The sequence below is a fragment of the Cibotium barometz genome, chromosome 39 (genome assembly GCF_041138505.1).
Source record: "Cibotium barometz isolate CiBa-2024 chromosome 39, ASM4113850v1, whole genome shotgun sequence".
NCBI classification, from domain to species: domain Eukaryota; kingdom Viridiplantae; phylum Streptophyta; class Polypodiopsida; order Cyatheales; family Cibotiaceae; genus Cibotium; species Cibotium barometz.
Window position 1 is genome coordinate 35,168,004 of NC_141084.1, and position 21,285 is coordinate 35,189,288.

Consider the following 21,285-nt stretch of genomic DNA (forward strand, 5'->3'; position numbering starts at 1 on the left):
TGGCAAAGTGCCTATGACAGAATGTCTACCAGTTGGGATATTTTTGGAGATAAAGTTTATGGAAGGACCCATCTCTTAGATTGGGACATGTGGCAAGAAAGTGGACCAAAGTGAGACAAGTGGCCTGACACTTGTTATAAAGTGGATCAAAGTGAGACAAGTGGCCTCACACTTGTCACTTCATCTATTGTGTGGCTCTCCACTTGTCATTGTAGCCTTCTCTTGCCATTTTAGCTCATGGGAGGCCCAAATCTATAAATTGGAGTCCTCTCTCTTCATTAATGGAGGCTCTCTTGCTGCACACTAGCCTCTACCACTGTTACAGGCTGCCCTAATGATGGCTAATCTCTTTCTCTGTCTCTTGAAGGCTGCCCATGAAGAATACCGGCTGTTGGGGATTGTTTTGGAGGCTTCTATCGCGAAGAAATATTGAAGGCAAGGGTATTTAATCATTTATTATGATTTCTAGTCATTGTACTTGTTGTACAAGCCTTTGTACTTGTTGTACCAGCCATTGTAATGGCTGTACAAGTCCTTGTACTTGTTGTACTTGTTGTACCACCCATTGTATCGGTTGTACCAGCTTTTGTACTAACTGTACCAGTCAATGTACTTGCTGTACCAACCAATGTACTTGTTGTACTACTCACTGTACATGTTGTATCAGCATTTGTACTACTAGCCATCGTACTTGTTGTAGCCACTGTACCTGTTGTACCAGCCACTGTATCGACTGAATGGAGAGTTGTACTTGTTGTACCAGTTGTATTGCATGAAGACCCGTGGTTTTTGGGGAAGAATCAGTACCCACACGGAGGTATATGGATTATGTTGTTGGCTTGGCATTTCTACAGTCTATGTTCCGGCTTGGTTGTCTCGTGTTGGGCTGTGTTATGGCATTTGTATATGGATAATCTGGCATCTTCCGTGGGGAGAGTAAGGCCCTCAAAGCTTGTACATGATATTATTCTCCTTGGATAATAAAATACTCCAAGGGGGGGGGGTCAGCCCATTCCGGCCTCTATGCGGTGTCACACGTGCGAGCTCCATTTTCAGCATTTGTGGATGTTTTGTCCAGCTTTATGTTTTATGCAAAGTGATGATGGATATGTGTTATGGTTGTGGCCATGTTGAAATGTTTTAATATGCATTGATGGTATCAACAAGTGTGTCAAAGGCCCTAGTCCCTTGGGCACCCGCCGCGAGTCACATGCCGCGAGTTACATTGGTATCAGAGCATAGGCTTTCTTGGAAGCGGAGGCTTCCTTCTATCAATAAGGAAGAGAAAAGATCCCAAGTGGGGACCACACTTACCATCATTGCTGTTAAGCACGGCCAGCTGCTTCATAGCTTATGAAGCAAGAGCATGAGCAGTAGACAGCTTGTTGATCTAAGGATTTATGAATTCACAAAATTTATCTTGGAAGTATGGAGTTGGCTTTATGTGCACACACTTAGCACTCTTTCCATATGGATATTGTGGATTATATTATCAAGCTTACAAGCAAGCTATATGGAGATATATCTCAGGATATCTTAAGGATATGGTGACGAGATATTTCTTTTGGCTTCATGATCAACCTGGCAAAGAAAAGCTAAGTATACTTTGAGTTTGCAAAGTTGGTGCTTTGGCTATTTACTATGAAGTGTGTGTGATGTTTACTAACCCTTGTATAGCCATGCAAGGAGAAAGTTGGTGTTGTTTGCCTTGAGATGGTTTCAGGGAAACATTGTTTATGGCTCCCTTTATTGGGATGGATTATATCTATGGAGATTTCTTTCTTGGACAAGATTATGGACGAATCTATCCCAGTTTATAGAGAAGGAATATTTGGATATCTCATGGATATGATGCTTTTATGGATAAAGTCCACCTCTACCCCAAGGTGTGTGGTTAGCACGGAGTATGTGGTAAGAGTTATGGTATACAGGTCTATGGATTCCTGGACTTCTTTTCTAGGAATTTGGATCTATCCTCAAGTTTATGGATTATTTTTTCTGGCTCCCTTTATTTGAGATGCATTGGACTTATGAAACTCATGGTTCACATACCTTGTGTAGTGTTCTCTTGTCCTACGTGCTCTCTTGAAGATTGTTTCTACCATGTGTGGGTGGAACAATAGAGAACAGATGGAAGGGAACATGGGCACTTCAGAGGGTAGTGTCGAGCACAACATGTCGTGTGTAGTGTTCTCTTGTTCTACGTGCTCTCTTGAAGATTGTTTCTACCATATCTGGGTGGAACAATAGAGAGCAGATGGAAGGAAACATGGGCACTTCAGAGGGTAGTGTGAATTGGTGGCCGAAATGCCTACAAACTATTGGTGGCCGAAATGCCTATAAACTATGTGTAAAAAATGCTTATGGAACACCAGGTTATCTATGCTTGCGAGTGATTGTTTTATCTTGTTACTTAAGCCCATCTCTCATCCAAGGTGTGTGGTCAGAGCACCAACACGGAGTGCAAGTGGTAAAGTGGACATGACGCCTGGTTGGCATGGAACTTATATCTATGCCAAGGGTCATGTGGACCGATGCCTTATTGGCAGGAGACTTATTTTGTCTCGCCCATTTACTTGGGACATGGATTATGATATCTATGCTTGCGAGTGATTGTTTTATCTTGTTACTTAAGCCCATCTCTCATCCAAGGTGTGTGGTCAGAGCACCAACACGGAGTGCAAGTGGTAAAGTGGACATGACGCCTGGTTGGCATGGAACTTATATCTATGCCAAGGGTCATGTGGACCGATGCCTTATTGGCAGGAGACTTATTTTGTCTCGCCCATTTACTTGGGACATGGATTATGATATCTGGACTTATGGGACTGATTTGTCTCGCCCATTTATTTTGGGACATGATATTGCTCTTATGGAGACTTATTTAGTATCACCTATTTCTTTGGAACATGGATTCTTCAGATATATTGGATTTTTGAGACTGTCTCGTCTCGCCCACTTCATGGGACATGATTATATCTTGAATATATGGCTTGAAGCTTAAAGTTTGAATGGGAGAGATGAATTAGGGTTGGAGTTATTCATGTGGGAGACATACACAGAGAGAACAAGGGAGAGAGAGAGAGAGAGAGTTGTGGGGATAAGTCAACTCATAATATGAGTGTGTGACTCCCCTATCACACATGTATATTGCACTAGTACACAGAGTGCACTTAGTACATTAAGTACTATAACTTATGGACTTGTACACACTATAAGGGTGGGCATTATGCCTTTACCCCAACAACCTCCCACTTAAAGGCAAAGTGCCCTTAAGTAAAGGAAAAGAAAAAATCAGCATGTACATGATAATATACAAGGCCATATCAAGGCTGAAACTGGCCTCATCCAATGCCCATTAAGTGTCTGCAAACAATGAGCAAACCGCTCCGGAGGCAAACTCTTTGTCAACAGATCAGCCGGGTTGTCATCCGTATGAATCTTAACAAGCTGAATTTGCTTGTTCTCTATCACCTCTCTGATGAAGTGATACTTCACATCCACATGCTTCGTCTTTGCATGAAAAACAGGGTTCTTTGCCAACTGGATGGCACTCTGACTGTCACAATGCAACAACGGAATATCCCCTGTATAGCCCAAATCAACCACTAACCGAGATAGCCATAATGCCTCCTTGCAAGCCTCTGTGGCTGCAATATACTCGGCCTCTGTAGTAGATAAGGCAGTGCACTTCTGCATCCTGGATATCCCTGACACAGCACCTCCTGTGAATGTAAACACATAACCGGTAGCAGACTTCCGGTTATCTGGATGACCGGCATAATCCGAATCCGTGTAACCATGCACTAATGCATCCTGTTTGCCAAAGCAAATGCACATATCCTGCGTGCCCTTCAGGTATCTCATGACACCTTTCATTGCTTCCCAATGCTTCTTGCCAGGTTTAGCCATGTATCTAGAAACTACTCCCACTGCAAATGCAATGTCCGGCCTAGTAGCAAGCATGGCATACATGAGACTGCCACAAGTTGAAGCATACGGAACCTTGGCCATATCAGCCCTGTCTCTATCCGACTGTGGGCTGTCCATAGCACTGAGTTTCACATATGGAGGCAAAGGAGTACTCGTCTTCTTCCCCCCGTCCATATTGAACCTCTGCAAAACTTTGCCAATGTATTCCTTCTGAGACAAATACAACACATGCTGATTTCTGTCCCGAAGTATCCGCATACCCAAAATGTGATTTGCATCACCCAAATCCTTCATATCAAAGGTTTGATGCAGCCTCTGCTTCAAGGCATCCATCTCTTTTACGGCAATCAACATATCATCAACATACAAGATGAGGATCAATAGACTGCCATCCAAAGCTTTCTTGGTGTACAAGCAGTGATCTATGTCACTTCTCCTGAATTTCTGGGATTTCATGAATGTATCAAATTTGTGATACCATTCCCTTGGTGCCTGTTTGAGCCCATAAAGACTCTTTTTCAGCTTGCATACAAGCTTCTCCTTTCCACTCACTGCATAACCCTCTGGCTGCTGCATATATATCTCCTCATGGAGATCACCGTGAAGAAAAGCAGTCTTCACATCCATCTGAATCAAGTCCAGATCATCATGTGCAACCAAAGCTAACACAGCTCTAAGTGTGGTCATTTTGACCACTGGAGAGAAGATCTCCTCAAAGTCCACACCATATTCCTGCTTGAAGCCCTTAGCCACTAACCTGGCTTTGTATCTTGGCTTTGCATCTGGTGCAACTTTGAGCCTGTATACCCACTTGCATGGCAAAACCTTTTTGCCTGCAAGCAAATGCACCAACTTCCATGTTCCATTTTTGTGCAGAGAATCCATCTCTGACTTCATGGCACGCTCCCAAAGAGCCTTGTCTGCCCTCTGTAAAGCCTCCTTGTAACATGAGGGCTCCCCACAGTCAGTGAGCATCAAGTAGTCAACCCCTGGAACAAACCTGTTAGGGGCTCTGGAGGGTCTTGTGGACCTCCGTACCCAATGACCATCATTTGCAGGTTGCTGTCCAGCCTGCATATCACCAATTGGTGGCTCCTGTTCCATGCCATAAGGCTGGAAAATCATGCCCGGTATTTCCTCTAATTGTGGCATATCCATAGGGATATTTTCTGCCATCTCTGGCTGTCCATTTGGACCATTTTCAGCACCATTTAAGGGCTGGTTTTGCTGCTGTAATGGCTGATTTACAGCCCTTGGTTGTTGTCCATGATGTCCATCATCATCAAAGATGACTCTGCCAGGCTCCTGTTGCCTTGCAGGCTCCTTATACATGCATGTTTCATCAAAAATGACATCATTTCTGCGTATAATCTTTCTATTCACGGGATCCCAAAGTCTATACCCCATTTCACCTCTGTCACCATATCCTAGGAATATGCATTTGTGAGACTTAGGATCAAGTTTGGTGCGCATTTTCCTGCGTATGTGCACGTACGCAACGCAACCAAACACTCTCAAGTGCTTGTATGACGGAGGCTTCCCTGTCCATACTTCCTCTGGCACTTTCCCACCAAGCCTCGTGTTAGGTGACCTGTTTATAAGGTGAACGGCTGTCATAACAGCTTCAGTCCAAAAACCATGAGGTAATGCAGCATGTGACAACATAGAACGGACCTTCTCCTGAATGGTCCTGTTCATCCTCTCTGCTGTCCGGTTTTGTGGAGGATCATAAGGAGTAGAGAGCTCCCTCTTGATGCCTTTAGCATCACAAAAGTCCTGAAACTGTTTGGACATATACTCTCCACCATTGTCGGAACGCAAAGCCTTCAGTGTTTTGCCAGTTTGATTCTCAACAAGAGCAACAAACTTCTGAAACACTGAGAATGTATCACTCTTCAAACGAAGAGGATAAACCCACACTTTGCGTGTGGCATCATCAATAAAAGACACAAAATATTTTGCCCCTCCCAAAGAAAGCTGAGGCATCCCACATACATCTGCATGCACAAGCTCTAACTGAGCATCTTTCTGTCCAAGAGCTTTCTTGTGGGGGCACTGTAGTTGCCTACCATATATACAATGCTCACAAAACTGAAAACTTGAAAACTTTAGAGAGGGCAAGTAACCCAAACGAGACAATTGCTCCATTTCTTTGACACTCATGTGTCCCAACCGGCTATGCCACATAGAGATTTCCGGGAGCTCGGTTGCATTTACATTAGCATGGTGACAAACACCTGCATGCATAAAGTAAAGAGTGTCCACCTTAGAGCCTCTGGCAACAACCAGTGAGCCCTTACTAATTTTCCACTTTCCACGACCAAATGTGGTAACATAATCAGCATCATCAAGCTGTCTAGTAGAAAGCAGATTCTTCTTGATCTCAGGCACATGCCTGACATCATGGAGCATAAGCTGTGAGCTATCTGAAAACACAAGCCTCACATCACCTCTGCCAAGAATCTTGCATGCATGGTTATCACCCAAATAAACCACTCCTTCATTGCCAGCAGTATACCTGACAAACAAGTCTCTGCAACCTGTGACATGAAAGGAGGCACCTGAATCAATGATCCATGAGTGCATACCATGACCACCTGTAAGAAGTGAATGGGCATCAAGTGAAGACGTAAATAGGACCTCATCCTCACTGCCACCTGCATGTGACACATTGATTTCTTCAATCTTGACTCCACTTTTGCCCTTTGGCTTTACATCTTTGGCTTCATCTTTCTCTTTGTCTTTGTCTTTTCCCTTTTCCTTTTGATCATTTTTCCATTTGTAGCATTGCTTTTTAATGTGTCCCTTCTTGCCACAATAATGGCATTCCAAATCCTTTTTGGAGCGAGACTTGCTCCTTCCCCGTTCTTGGCTTTTTCCCCTTTGTTGGGATCTCCCACGTGCATTCATTGCATTGGACTTTCCAACAGAGTTGTTTTTCCTGTTCATCTCTTCTTGAAGAAGAGCACCCTCAACATCTGCATATGACAGCATAGCATGCGAATTGCTAGTGGCTGTCCTAAATGTGTCCCAACTCTCTGGCAAAGTGCATAACATAAAAGTGGCTTTGAACTCATCGTCCATTGCCAACTTTTGATTAATGACCTGGCTGACAATACCATTAAACTCATTTAGATGGGCTGTCATAGACGCCCCTTCCTTCATCTGAAGACCTATAAGTTTCTTCAACCAATACACTTTGCTTGAGGCACTTTGTTGGGCATACAAGTCCTGCAATCTCTGCCACATTCCCCAAGCTGTCTTCTCTTCACGAATGCTGAAAAGTAATGAGTCTGACACAGACAACATGATAGATCTTGCCAGCTCATCCATATCTTCCCACTCTTCAGCAGTAAGAGAAGCGGGCATTACACCCCTTTCTTTGATAGGCTTGTGCTGCTTTTTCTGGAGCAACACATTATAGCACTGGGTTTGCCAAATATCATAGTTATGTGAGCCTTCAAGCTTCTTGATGTGAAGCAATGAAGAGCTCTCACCTGTGGTTGCCATAAGGAGTAGAGAGCTCCCTCTTGATGCCTTTAGCATCACAAAAGTCCTGAAACTGTTTGGACATATACTCTCCACCATTGTCGGAACGCAAAGCCTTCAGTGTTTTGCCAGTTTGATTCTCAACAAGAGCAACAAACTTCTGAAACACTGAGAATGTATCACTCTTCAAACGAAGAGGATAAACCCACACCTTGCGTGTGGCATCATCAATAAAAGACACAAAATATTTTGCCCCTCCCAAAGAAAGCTGAGGCATCTCACATAACTATGATATTTGAGGACAACTTTTAAGAAGTTGGGGAGGATGTCACCAGCTTGGACATTTCCCAGTATGAAAGGGGTCTGGTGGACTCCAGGATGTCTAAATATTTGAAAAGTACAAGCTTTGGGAATGGGGGATTATCCTAGAATACAAAGGATCACACTCCTAAAATTTAGGAGAGTTGCTTTTTTTGGCCCGACTTCGATGGAAATTCTGTTCGTGCATTACATCTGGAATTGAGTAGATACCGAGAGTTGGCAAAGTGCCTATGACAGAATGTCTACCAGTTGGGATATTTTTAGAGATGAAGTGTATGGAAGGACCCATCTCTTAGATTGGGACATGTGGCAAGAAACTGGACCAAAGTGAGACAAGTGGCCTGACACTTGTTATAAAGTGGATCAAAGTGAGACAAGTGGCCTCACACTTGTCACTTCAGCTATTGTGTGGCTCTCCACTTGTCATTGTAGCCTTCTCTTGCCATTTTAGCTCATGGGAGGCCCAAATCTATAAATTGGAGTCCTCTCTCTTCATTAATGGAGGCTCTCTTGCTGCACACTAGCCTCTACCACCGTTACAGGCTGCCCTAATGATGGCTAATCTCTTTCTCTCTCTCTTGAAGGCTGCCCATGAAGAATACCGGCTGTTGGGGACTGTTTTGGAGGCTTCCATCGCGAAGAAATACTGAAGACAAGGGTATTTAATCATTTATTATGATTTCTAGCCATTGTACTTGTTGTACCAACCTTTGTACCTGTTGTACCAGCCATTGTACTGGCTGTACCAGTCCTTGTACTTGTTGTACCACCCATTGTACCGATTGTACTAGCTTCTGTACTTGTTGTACCAAGCACTGTATCTGTTGTACTAGTCATTGTACATGCTATATCAGCATTTGTACTTGTTGTACCAGCCATCGTACTGACTGTACAAGCCACTGTACCGGCTGAATATGTTTTGTCCAGCTTTATGTTTTATGCAAAGTGATGATGGATATGTGTTATGGTTGTGGCCATGTTTAAATGTTTTAATATGCATTGATGGTATCAACAAGTGTGTCAAAGGCCCTAGTCTCTCGGGCACCTACCGTGAGTCACATGCCGCGAGTTACAAGACCAAAGGTGATACAATGGTACCATGGATATACTGAGCCATGGAAAACTGAAAGAAAAAGTAAAATGGATATGCTGTGATTAGCTAATGACGATACCCACCTCGGCCAAAGCGGATCTGATGGTGGAGTGAATGTCAGGCCTCTGTGATGGGAGCGTGACATGTCGGTGGAGAACCTCACGAATCTGTCTTTGTGTGGTGGAGAGTCCTGATGCTCTGGGTCTCTCTCACTAAGAACTCCTCTGGGGCGTGGAGCTGGAGCGTGGGCATGGGTGGTGGGCTCTGACGTCGTAGCAAAGGAACTATTGTGGGCAGTGGATTCCGATGTGGATGTATGTACCACAAAGAAATCTGTGATGGCTCTCTGTGAGGTGTCCTGTCGGATTCGGGGCTATCTCTCAACATGTTGCCTCAACACCACATCCCTGTGTCGTTTGAGCTCCATCAAGTACATGCCTAAGCACCTCTGATTCTCAAACTGTATCTACCGTGTGAGTGGTCCGAATCCCTCTCGGAAGAGGCAGTGGAATCTCTCCCGTATCTCATAGTAAGCTGGGCGATTGAGCATATAATGGGCCTCATCCTCTACTGCTCCTGTGATGCATACTGTGTTTCTTGTTTTTTGTTTGTTTGTTTGTTTTTTTGGGGTTTTTTTTGTTAATGTCTTAATTAAAAGTCTTCGTTTGATATTATCTTTTGATTTCCTCTCCTTAGTAGCTAGGTTTGTTAGTTTATTTATTTTTGATCTTTCAAATGCTTTGTTTTTGTCTTTGTCCTTCTTCACTAGTATTTTCTTTCTCAAATCTCTCAATTTGTAAGTTCATATTTTTCTGACCTTATGAAGGTATATGGTCAGCCCTGAAGGCTAAAATAGGACACCACAAAGGAAGCCAGTAGCAAAGGGATGAAGATGTCTAACAGTCTCTAATGAATCAACTTGCAAAACTTCAAGCAAATGTGGAAGAAGATGTGGCCCTAGGAGTACTGATAAAGTCAATGCTTGAAGAGCACTACGACAACTTCATCACCACATTGAAGAACCTGTCCTATCTCACCTTGGAAGGAGTAATAACCTCCTTCAAGGAAGAAGAAAAGAAGATAAAGAACAAAGAATCAGGGGGAGACAGCTCCTTCTTCAAATACAAAGGTAAAAAGTGTTGCATTTGTGGAAGGAACAATCATGCAGCGAAAGACTTCTATGCTAAGAAGCCTTGTAAACATTGTGGGAAAAATAACTTCAATGAAAAAGACTACCATCATAAGGAAGCAAAAGCCAATGTCGCACAGGAAGAAGAGGTAAACTGCAAAGAAGAAGCCAGCTTTGCAGAATATGAACCTCTTGGGCTTTTAAAGGTCTACTACAAAGAAGGTGGCTTGACTACTAGCAACTCTACTCCAGGACAGAACTAAACACAACTTATAGTGAAACTATGTCATAGGCCTAGATTAATTCAGATGAAGTGTGAACTAGGATAACCTGAAGTGTTGGAGAACAAGCCTTATCCAAGTACAAAATACATAAGGCATGTGAACACTCTTATAAAAGGGAGCAGATAAAATCCATAAAGTAACCACAAGGCAAAAGTCAACAGGGCATCTACTTCTGCTAGAATTAGGGAGCTGATTTAGGGATGCCTACAATCAAGGAGGAGGTGGAAAGAATCTAGGGCACCTAATCTAATATTATTAGCTTTAATCAAGTTGTATTAGCATCTTGTATGGGCCTATTTAAAGGCACTTAGTTCAATGAAAAATCAAGCAAGCATTTCTATCATTTTGTCTATTGCTTTCAGTCGTGTTGTTTTATCTCTTATTCTCTCTCTCTCTCTGCATACATGCCATAGCCGTAATGTTTGAATTCAAGCCTCCATAGGACAGCAAGTTCACCTGTGCAAGCCACGATAACCAACAGAGGAGACAAACTTCGAGCTCCACTCTCGCTCTCCCGGGAAGTAGATCACTGCACCACTCTTAGGAGTGGTGGATCTAGATTGGTGAAAGATGAGGCAGACTTGGAGGGGGGCCGAAGTCTCTGAAAAGTCACCTGCATCCACTGGTAGGAATCTGAAGAAGTTGTAGTCCACAGGATGCCCCCGGGAAGCAGCAACCGTCATTGCGACAAGCTCTGAGAAGTGATGGATCAGTCTATGGACAGAACCCGAATGGCGGCTCCTTCCAGAGTTGGGGGCTGCTGGCGTGGTCGGCAGGAGTGCTCTGGCCTGCACTGGGGGGCGTGTGTGTGAGAGGGAGGGGAAGCCCAGCCCTTTATTTATCATGTCACACCCCACTACAGCGAGTGGGGGTTTGAACCCACGACCTCCATATTGATGCTTTAACCCGCTAACCTATGTGCTATGCACTCCTGTTTAGGGCATTTTCTAGATATCTCGTAATTTCAGGGAGTTCTTCAGCAAAGGAGCATTAGTCTCAAGGCATGGAAGCACTGGAAACTGATCTGCAGTAGCATTAGGGCTGAGGGACAGGCTGAGATCTAGGGAGATCTACCATTTGGTTATATTTTGTACAGAGAAAACATTTAGTTGTATCTTTTAAAACAAGGAGAAGAGTAGGTTACTTGTGAATGCTTGTGTTGAAGTCTTACGCTGCTCATTCTATCTCAGTTCACACTTGCATTTCACCAGCAATCTTACAGAGCCTAATTGTGCTTCTGTTAGATTTGCACAGAGGTGGTCCCAAAGTGCAAACAAAATATACTGTAAACGGCGAGCTTAAGACAGTATCGATTGACATGATACATGGACGTTCTATAGTTCCGAACCACTGCCAGTTTGGTTCAAGAGCTTAGAGCTAGCCAATTTTTTTGACTACCTATTAGGGACAGCACCACAGGGGTTAGAGGGACAGGTTGGCGTGTAGGGCTTGTCAACCAAGTTCAACTACCCATGACCTTCTTTTTCCCCATCGTGTTTGTATGTGTGGCCACCCACAAGAAACCTGGCCTGTCGGCCCAGCCTGTCCACCTGGGTGCCCACACCATGTCATCCTGTCTGCCCAATTTACTGCAGATCTGTAGGATTTGTAGGTGTATCACAAGTCTGTTTTCTTGTGCTCCTTGTAAAAGAGCATTTTTATCTAGAACGTAAAGCATATTTGTTTCCAAAACTGCAGCTGATTGGCTCTATATTGCAAGTCATAAAAGATCATAAAAAGAGCGTATGAGATGCAGTCATGCAAATTTGTGACCAATATTTGTACTAGTCAAGAAGCTCATGAACGAGTCATGACATTGCTTTTTTGTTTGAGCGTGACTGCAGGAAGTGAAGACACGAGTGATCAGAAATGACTTGAATCCAAAATGGGATGAGGAGCTTACACTTGCTATTCCAGATCCTCCACTGCCATTAAATCTTGTAAGTGGGTTGCTTGACATTGTGCATAACATCTTAATGATACAATATGTTTTTTGATGCTAGGCTTATAACAGGCCCCAGGGTAATAAATTAAGGGCCTGTTTTTTATCATGTAAAGTTTGAAACTAGAAGATACCGCTTGATTTTGAAGCTCATTTATATGTGTAAGTTTAAAATAAAGACAGATTTTATGTATAGAATTCTCTTCAAATTTTGAGTAAGGTTTGAGGTATTGTGGACGTAAACATGTTTGAAATCAGCATGCGGTAAAAAATTCTTCCCTAACAAGTGGATTTTTTGAGTGAACAGTAAGGCATAAGGTACCCCATTTAGTAAAAGCTTGTTGCCTGTGCAAGCTTTGGTAAACTTGGTGTTACTTTGATGTGTCATGCATAGATGTGCCTACATGCTAACCTCATTATCAAGAATCTTGTAGTTCTTCTTCTGGATCTCTTTCTAGATTTCTGTATTGAAGATCTTCAAGGATATCTCTAAAGAGATCTTTAGCCTTACATCCTTTTTTTTAATAAAGACCCTCAAGAAAGAGCTCAAGGGAAGCTGAAGAAGTCCATCAAGCCTCTGTCTCTCTTGGAGTCATTTCTCCACTCCAAACCTGTTTCTTACACTTGCTGACGGTTATAGATTTTTTTTGTTTGGCTTTGAAGAAGTTTATGGATTATGACAGGCTCAAGTAAACCGTCAACAATTGTGTCCTACCGCCAATCAAGAATGGGTGCATGCTGTCGGAACCATTGGATGCTGAGAATCATGTCACACCCCATAAGTGGTGAGACTATGAAATCTCGCTTGAACGCGGCCATTTGAAAATTGAACGCAAACTGTTGAGCTGTATGAGTGAGATGTGTGCGGAGACCAGGTGTAAACCCGTCCACGACTAAATTATGAGACACTAATGTGCAACTCATTGTCTTAGCCAACTGCGGAGAGATGGTGTCTTCCAAGTTGCCTATGTCAAATAGGACAATCAATTGTTGTCCCTTGGTTGTGTCATAAGCACAGATGAGAGATTTTGTCTACCCTTCAGTGTCACCCTCTTGCTTATCATCAAATACCATTGGGGGTACTAGATTCAAAGAGGGTAACGACTGTACGGCATTTGTGTTTGAAGATAGAGGGGTGGATGTAGCATCAACGGCGGTCACTATAGAGAAGGATGCTTTGGAGGCTTTATAAGCTTGTAACTTAGTGCACTCCCTCTTACCATGGCCAACTTGATGACAAAAAAAAACAATGATTCTCTGTTTGGTCCTCTAGCTGGAGGTAACCTCAAGTAATGCCCTCCTTGGCCTTCTCCTCAGGCGTCGTTTTAGGCTTAGCCTTTGTGGTTTTCTTGGTGCCTGATGTGCTTTGAGACTTATTGTCTTTACTTTTATGAGTACCCTTACCTCGCTGGGATGTGAAAGAAAGAGCAAACATAGGTTGTAGGCCCAAAGCACAAACTTTATAAGGTTGGAAACAGTTCATTATTGCAGAAAATGAGCACGAGGGAAGCCTGTAGGTGCTTACAAGCATAAGAGACCGTCTCTACAGCCAATGACCTCCAAGAGATGCAAGAATAAAATGGAAACTAAGGGGAAGGGGTGCACCCTTATATATCCCTCCTATGAGCTGGTCGGCCAGGCCGATAGTTGTCTTGTAGCATAAAAATCCTAAAAATGGTAGAAAAATCCCAAATAATATTTGCTAAAATATGTTAATGCAGGGTCTCATAAAATGACCAGTACAAGCATGAAAAGGTGTATGTAGACCCTCTGGAGATGATATATATTCCAACACCTCCTCTTCAGCGCTAGAGGGGCGGTTCAATACCAACACGCTGAAGTAACACCTCCAAAGTGGTTTGGTGAAGAGATCAGCCACATTGTCCTTGGTAGAACAACAGGTCAGCCGAAGAAGTCCCAACTCGATCCAGTCACGTACAAAATGATAATGCACCTCAATATGCTTGGATCGTCCCCATATCACAGGATTCTGAGCTAGAGCAATAGTGTTGGATTATATCATCTCCAGAGGGTCTACATCACCTTTTTTCATGCTTGTATTGGCCAGTTATGAGGCCCTGCATTGGCATATCTTAGCAGAGATTATTCAGCATTACCATTTTTTGGTATTTTTAGGCATTTTATGTATAGCCTTTTATTCTATTGCCATGTTGCCGGCCTGCTACAGCTGGTCGACCAGCATCCTGGGGGAATATATAAGGGCTGGCTCCCTTTCCCCCAATTCATCTCATTATTCAGCATTTAGTTGAGGTCATTAGCAGCTGCTATTGCTTCTCACCATTGTACAGCACCTACGGGCTTCCCTCGTGCTCAGATTTCAGCAATGGAGGATGAGGCCCTCTTCTAGGTGCTGAGGATAGGGTTCTTGAGAGATTTGCTTTCTCTATTTCTGTTTCCCACCCTCTCTCCCTTTGTCTTTGCTTTGCACAGCTTGAGAGGAGACTGTTTACTGCACAGCAACCAACTATCATACATGGTCTTTCTACACTCAGTTATTGCTAGAAGGAGCTGGTGTGTGGATGTCCATCCCCACACCTCACTTGGTGGACCCTACTTTGAGAAGCATATTGGATGCTTAGGCCCATCTTATCATCATCCACTGCATGACTCCATCTATACAGGCACAATTTATCTCTACCCGGAGTAATGCTCATCAGATGTGGACGGAGATCCAAAGGAGGTAAGGGAGAGTTTCGACAATGAAGATTGTCAAACTGGAGTCAGATATGGAGAAGATTACAATCAATAAGTAAGATAACATGGTTGAGAAGATTGGAGAGTTCACCCGTATCAAGCTGCATCTTGAGGAGTGCGAGAGCACAATTAACAATCCAATCTATAAGCTTCTTGGAAAATTGTTTGCTTCCTTTGATTCTTTTAGGGATCATATTTACTTCCGTGATCCTCTCCTCCCTTTTTAAGGAAGCCGTGAGTTATCTCCGCGACTAGTGCATGCTTCGCGGAAAAGGCAAGTCATAGTCTGCTTTTGTTGCCCCGGACAAGGGCAAAGGCAAAGGCGGAAAAGGAAATTCCACCATCAACAACAAAAACAAAGGCAAAGGCAAGGGTAAACACGATTCAAAGGAGTCCAAGGACAAAAACAATGAATGTGATTACTGTGGCAGGACGTGTCATATTGAGGCTTGCTGCTTTGCTCGTCGCGATAGCTCTCGAGTAGGCAAAGCCCATTATAAAGCCCAGGATGCTTCCAAAGCATCTGACAAGGACAACACCAAATATAAGGGCAAGGACAAAGTTCCAGAGGAGGGATCTCTCTGGAGGGATCTGCCAAAGTAGCATACATGGTAGTCACAGATTCATCCACTTCTTCACAGGATTCACTCCTTGTGATCATAAAGATGACTTCTGCTAAAGAGGTTTGTGACACACTTGAAGCGATGGAATGGGTTGGTGATAGTGGTGGTTTTGCCCACATGACCAATCAAGCCCATATCTTGGAGGACTACCATACTCTCTTCTTCAGTTCACATCGGCGACAAGTCCTCGCTTCTTGTCACTGGTGTTGGTAATGTTTCTTTGGGTTTTTTTTGCCACGGATTATCAATTTTTTTTAAAAAAGTATACAAAGCTTTTCAGAAGTGACTTGGTGTGTACTTTGATGAAGAGGTCATTGAAGTGATCGATAGGAAGACTCTCTTGATTGTTGCCAATGGAGTCCATGATGGGGGTCTCTACAAGATCACCAACTTTACTTCCTAGATCCCTCACACTGACTCACATATTCATCAGCTTTTCTCCCCCTTGATGGCTTTGGTTTCTGAGGCAGATACCTCTCTGTGGCATTCACACTTCGGTCATGTACCAGTTCCATTCTCTGCAGGTTGTCAGCAGACTACCTCAGCTCAGGTCTCTTTCACACATTCGCTCATCCTGCATGATTGGCAAGTATCATCGAGATGCATTTCTAGAGGAGGCCACTCATCGAGCGATCCGAAGACTGGAGCTTATACATGCACATCTTGCTGGACCCATGGAGGTTGATTCTCTTGGAGGGGCTCGATATTTTCTTCTTCTTGTGGATGATTTCACTCACAAAGTGTGGGTATGTTTTCTGGCTCGGAAGTCAGATGCTTTTGCCAGTTTCAAGACTTGGATTGCGATGGTGGAAAATCAGTTTGGGGGTATAGTTTCATTTCTCTGGGTTGATAATGGTGGCGAGTTTGTACTGTTTGATGACTTCCTTGCATCAAAGGGCATTCACTGATAGACCACAGTTCCTAACGCTCCTTAGCAAAATGGAGTAGTGAAATGGAAGAACCGGACCATAAGAGAGATGGCTTGTGCTTTGTTGCATCATGCAGGTCTCCCTCTTGCTTTCTGGGGTGAAGTTGTGGCTACCTCAGTTCATCTCATTAACTGCTCTCTCACAAAAGCAGTTGAGGGGATGACTCCGGAGGAGGCTTTTACAGGAGACAAGCGTTCTGTATCTCACCTATGTTTTTTTGGTTGTGTTGCTTATGTGCATGTCCTAGATCAGAAGAGGACCACACTCACACTGAAGTCAAAGACGATGATCTTAGAGTTAGATCCAAAGGGTACCGCTTTTGGGATCCGGAGGTTGATGACATCTTCGTTTCCCGTGATGCTTGGTTTGATGAGAGCTTGTTTGGCATCGACTCCTCTCCACCTGATGCATCTCCAGATTCTTTGGATCATCCATTCTCGGCATATGATAGTGATCTTATATCTCTGCCACGTTCAGTTCCTCCTCCTCCTAATGCGATTCCGGTACCACCTGCTACTTTACAGCCACCAGTTCCAGTTGCACTAGCTTTTGTAGATTCTAGTCCCTCTACAAGTCTTGCTTTGACTCCGGGATTACCCCCACCAGTGCTTACCTCATCACCTCTCCCAGCAACATCGGATGCGTTCCTGCAGCTGGATCTTCTTCTTCACGCTTTGAGAGGAAGGTTGGGCTACCTCGGTGGGTTCAACAACTCTTTAGAGATTTTGGTCTCACTAATGCACAGCTCCATATCCAGATCTCTACCACCATTCCTGGACCTCACTGTTCATCTCAGGCTTCCACATCTTATCACATTGTGAATTATGCTGTCATGAGCTCTCTCCAAGAGATCGATGAGCCCGAGAGTCCATAGGAGGCTCTTACACAACCGCAGTGGCGGAAGCCATGGAAGCAGAGATGTTCTCTATTGAGAGGAATCACACTTGGTCTTTGGTGCCACGACCTTTACATCGTCGTTTGATTGGTGCGAAATGGATTTTCAAAGTCAAGTATGCAGATGGTACTTTGGACAAGTACAAAGCCCGCCTTGTTGTTTGAGGATATGCGTAGAAGGTAGATGAAGACTTTGATGAGACATTTGCTCCTACAGTGTCATGTGCATAGTGTGTATCTACCGTGTGCTACACGCACGCAAGATTAGCTTCGAGGTTTGGGGAAGCTTGGAGCTAGGCAGGTTGATTGACGAGCTGAGTTAGGGATATACTAACGGGCGGGCACCCAAGTATGGTATGTCATGTGCACAGTGTGTATCTACCGTGTGCTACACGCACGCAAGACTAGCTTCGAGGTTTGGGGAAGCTTGGAGCTAGGCAGGCTGATTGACGAGCTGAGTTAGGGATATACTAACGGGCGGGCACCCAAGTATGGACGGACGGGCGTCCAAGTGTGGACGTCCGATGACCGACCAAGAGCCTATAAAAGGGTGGCCAAGGTTAGTTATTGATATATAGAGAGTCTCGCGAGTTTGTGAGAGCTCTATGGTCTTAGAGCCAGGATCTAGTGCAGACGTGCACCTGCTTTACGCAGTCGAGGCCGGCAGCAATCTTGAGGCCCGCGAGGGTAGCTTCGTGGCGGTATGGGACGAGGAGGAGATTGGTCGGTACGTCAACCTAGTTAGCTCAGCTCGTGGCTCGGTGGGGACAGCCAAGACTGTGGGCTTGCCCACGGCTGTCATGGTTGGGAGATGAGTCAGGCCTGCACCCCCTTGTTTGTTTGTTTGTTGTTTGCAGGATTCGAGTCTCGTATCAAGAACGATCACGAGGAGATCCGTGGGGATTCGAGAGTGGTATCAGAGCATACCTCGTGAACGAGCAAGTCGGTAGGTAGAGAAGATGAGGTCGAAGAAAGGTATGTGTTAAAAAAGCTTGCTGTTTTTTCGGTGCATACTGCTGTTTTCAGATTCAGTATGTGTTTTTCTTCATCAAAGAAACCCATGTTGATGGGAGGTGGTAGTCTAATGCATATATGACAGACAAGTGTATGGTGAGGCTCTTGTCTCCTCCTCCTGTGGCATGTCCTCTGTAATGACATAGGAGGATCCTGATGGAGAAAAGTAACATAGAGCTATGTATATAACCTTGTCCTGTGAGAGCTGTAAGCTGATCCACATGTATCTGGCCTCTAGATCTTGTGCTACCACTCAGTCACCCCTGTAGCTCCCGTCTGAATAGAACTGCTACTCCCCCCGACCCTCTCGAGGTACCCTGGCGTGCGGTCTTCCTGTATGCTGACTCCCACTGGAATCCCTCTACTCGAGGTAGCCCTCTCTCTGGGCTCTGATGTGTCTCTGTTAGAAGTATGATGTCTCTCCCTACCATAACATGCTCCAGTCATACAGGCTGCACCCATAGTGAACCATTACAGTTCCATACTGCCATGTGTATCTCTGTCAGTGGCCTGGTCTGTGTCCCATAGGCCCCAAACCGCTAATCCATGGGCCGGCCATCAATGATGACCCGACCATTTCGATAGAAGGCCTTCTTGCCTTCTCTCCTCGCGTGTAAGACTCGTGGCATGCAAGCTCTCCTATGCTCTAGCTGCATCCTCGTGAGATCATCATCCAAGAAAATAGGAGCTCCCTCTAAGCCTCGTAGTACGACCCTCTTCCTCATGAAGGTGACCCGAGAGAGAGAGAATTGTAATAACTTCTGCAAAAGACCAAAGGATCTATGAGACTAGAAGTAATACAATAACTTCATGAAGTGATTGTATCATGCAAAAAGAAAAAACAATTTATGTAAAGAAACAAAATGGCAAAATAATGACAATGCAGCCCTATAATGGCTAAAATACTAAGTTTGAGGGGGGGTCGCCATTAATTCTGGACCCTGGTTCTCTGGCTCACTGGTCCTCTAATTCAGTGTTTCCATTGAGAATGCAGTTTTGTTGCAGGGTACAGGTAAGAGAATAGGGACAAGAAGGTGGAGAAAAGAGGCAGAGGGGGGCCGGGCACTTCAGGACACAAGTAGTGCACATGTGTTGGCGCACCATGGAGTAGCATGGACAGGTTGGAGGGAGGGCGTGAGCCCAGCAGCACCGAAGGGCACAATGTGCGGGGTTCATTGGATCCGTGCAGAGGTGACGGGCTTGGCAGACTGCATGTGCATCGTTATGGGCAAACCAGCTATATAAGCTAAAATATCCGTGTGATATCACATGGTGACAATCCATGAGAGAGAGAGAGAGAGAGAGAGAGAGAGAGAGAGAGAGAGAGAGAGAATTGTAATAACTTCTGCAAAAGACCAAAGGATCTATGAGACTAGAAGTAATACAATAACTTCATGAAGTGACTGTATCATGCAAAAAGATAAAGCAAAAGTAATGACAATGCAGCCCTATAATGGCTAAAATACTAAGTTTGAGCTATTTTTGCAGTTTGTATTTGATAAGGACATGTTCACAGCTGATGATAAGATGGGAGATGCCCGAATCGATCTTCGTCCGTTGATAGCTGCAGCCAAGCTTAAAGAGGGCTTGCAGTTTCAAGAAGGCATGAACATTCGAAAGATTGTTGCAACTGATGGGAATGGTTTTGTGAAAGATAGTGTTATCAAGTTCAAGGATGGGCACATTGTACAGGAAATATACATCAAGCTACGGAATGTGGAGAAGGGTCAAATCGAGCTGGAGTTAAAGTGGCAACCTCGTGACCCTTGACACACTCGTGGCATTGATGACTTCCAAGTGCATACATACTGGTTCTCGAGTTGCCTTTCAACAATTTCTATCCTGTCGTAGTTTGGAATTGCATTGAGCCAATGAGGTTGTGCTTGCATGTAAGTATATATTTTTTTGTGTAGGTTGGAGTTGCAGTTCTTTGGGGGCTGTTGTCATATTGTTTTGTGTGCAAAGACATGATACTATCACTCATGGCTTTCATTCTGAGGTGTTCTCAGTCAAATCATGTATGTATCTTCAAAGTGTTCTCTTTTGAATGGGTCTTATTGAAGCAGTAAAGAACCAATCAGCTTATTCAAGACCAAGATAGAAATTTAACATTATTTAAGGTAGTTTCTTTTTATTTTTGGCTACATATTATTTAGTTATTGTCATGAGTAGTGCAGTAAAAGTGGTGAGGTTATGGCGAGGATGTGCGATGGTGAGAGGCAGAATTGGCAAAGGTGTATAGGACACATGAGTGGCTAAGGTCTGTACCTTGGGAGGCGTTCCCTTCACCACCAGGCCACCCATCCATGGACATTAGAAGGTAGGTTTTCTTCCATTGGTTTGTTTGTCCTTCGGCTTCAGAACTCTTGCTGTTGGATGTCTTTACCCTTGGGTGTGAGATCATAAAAAAGTGAACGAAGGAGAATTAAGCAAAATTGAAATTTAAGAGTATATCTCCAAGAAACTGCAAACCTGATCTATTGGCAGTGCCTTTTCATGAAAAGGTAGACCCTTGCTTCAGCTTTTCTGAACCTCCACCCCTTTGACTAGGTCAAGGCAAAAAAACTACTCAAGCCACTTTATGCTTGTAATGACCTCAGTTCTTGTTTTCTCTCTTGTAAATATATGCAGGGGTTATGCTAAGTTGCTTTTAGGGTGTTTTTCCAGTCATGTGGGTGGCTGGCCAAAGAATCCAAAAACAGAGGGCTTCAGAGTATTGTGATAGTCATCATAGCAAGATTTCTAATGAGGGTACTCCGGCACAAGCTCCATTGCTTTGCAACTATCTAGCCCCTGTTCATGGAAATTAGGGCACATATCTCCTTCTCTCTTCAATATGCGTAAGATGATTAAGTCCTGATTATATTCTTGTGTTGGTAGTGGGTTATACCTTTTTTATATTAGTAAACACTAAAGGAA

The 21,285-nt window shown here is 44.0% G+C and overlaps 1 protein-coding gene across 1 annotated transcript in view; it reads left to right on the forward strand.

Moving 5' to 3' along the window:
• The window catches only part of LOC147616025 (putative ADP-ribosylation factor GTPase-activating protein AGD11), a 34,563-nt gene extending 14,112 nt beyond the window's left edge, over positions 1-20,451 (forward strand). The window contains exons 2-3 of the mRNA XM_086778668.1: positions 12,094-12,189; positions 19,855-20,451. Coding sequence (XP_086634794.1) covers positions 12,094-12,189; positions 19,855-20,136 — 378 coding nt within the window. The 3' untranslated portion in view covers positions 20,137-20,451. The remainder of the gene's footprint in view (positions 1-12,093; positions 12,190-19,854) is intronic.
• The last annotated feature ends 834 nt before the right edge of the window (positions 20,452-21,285 follow it).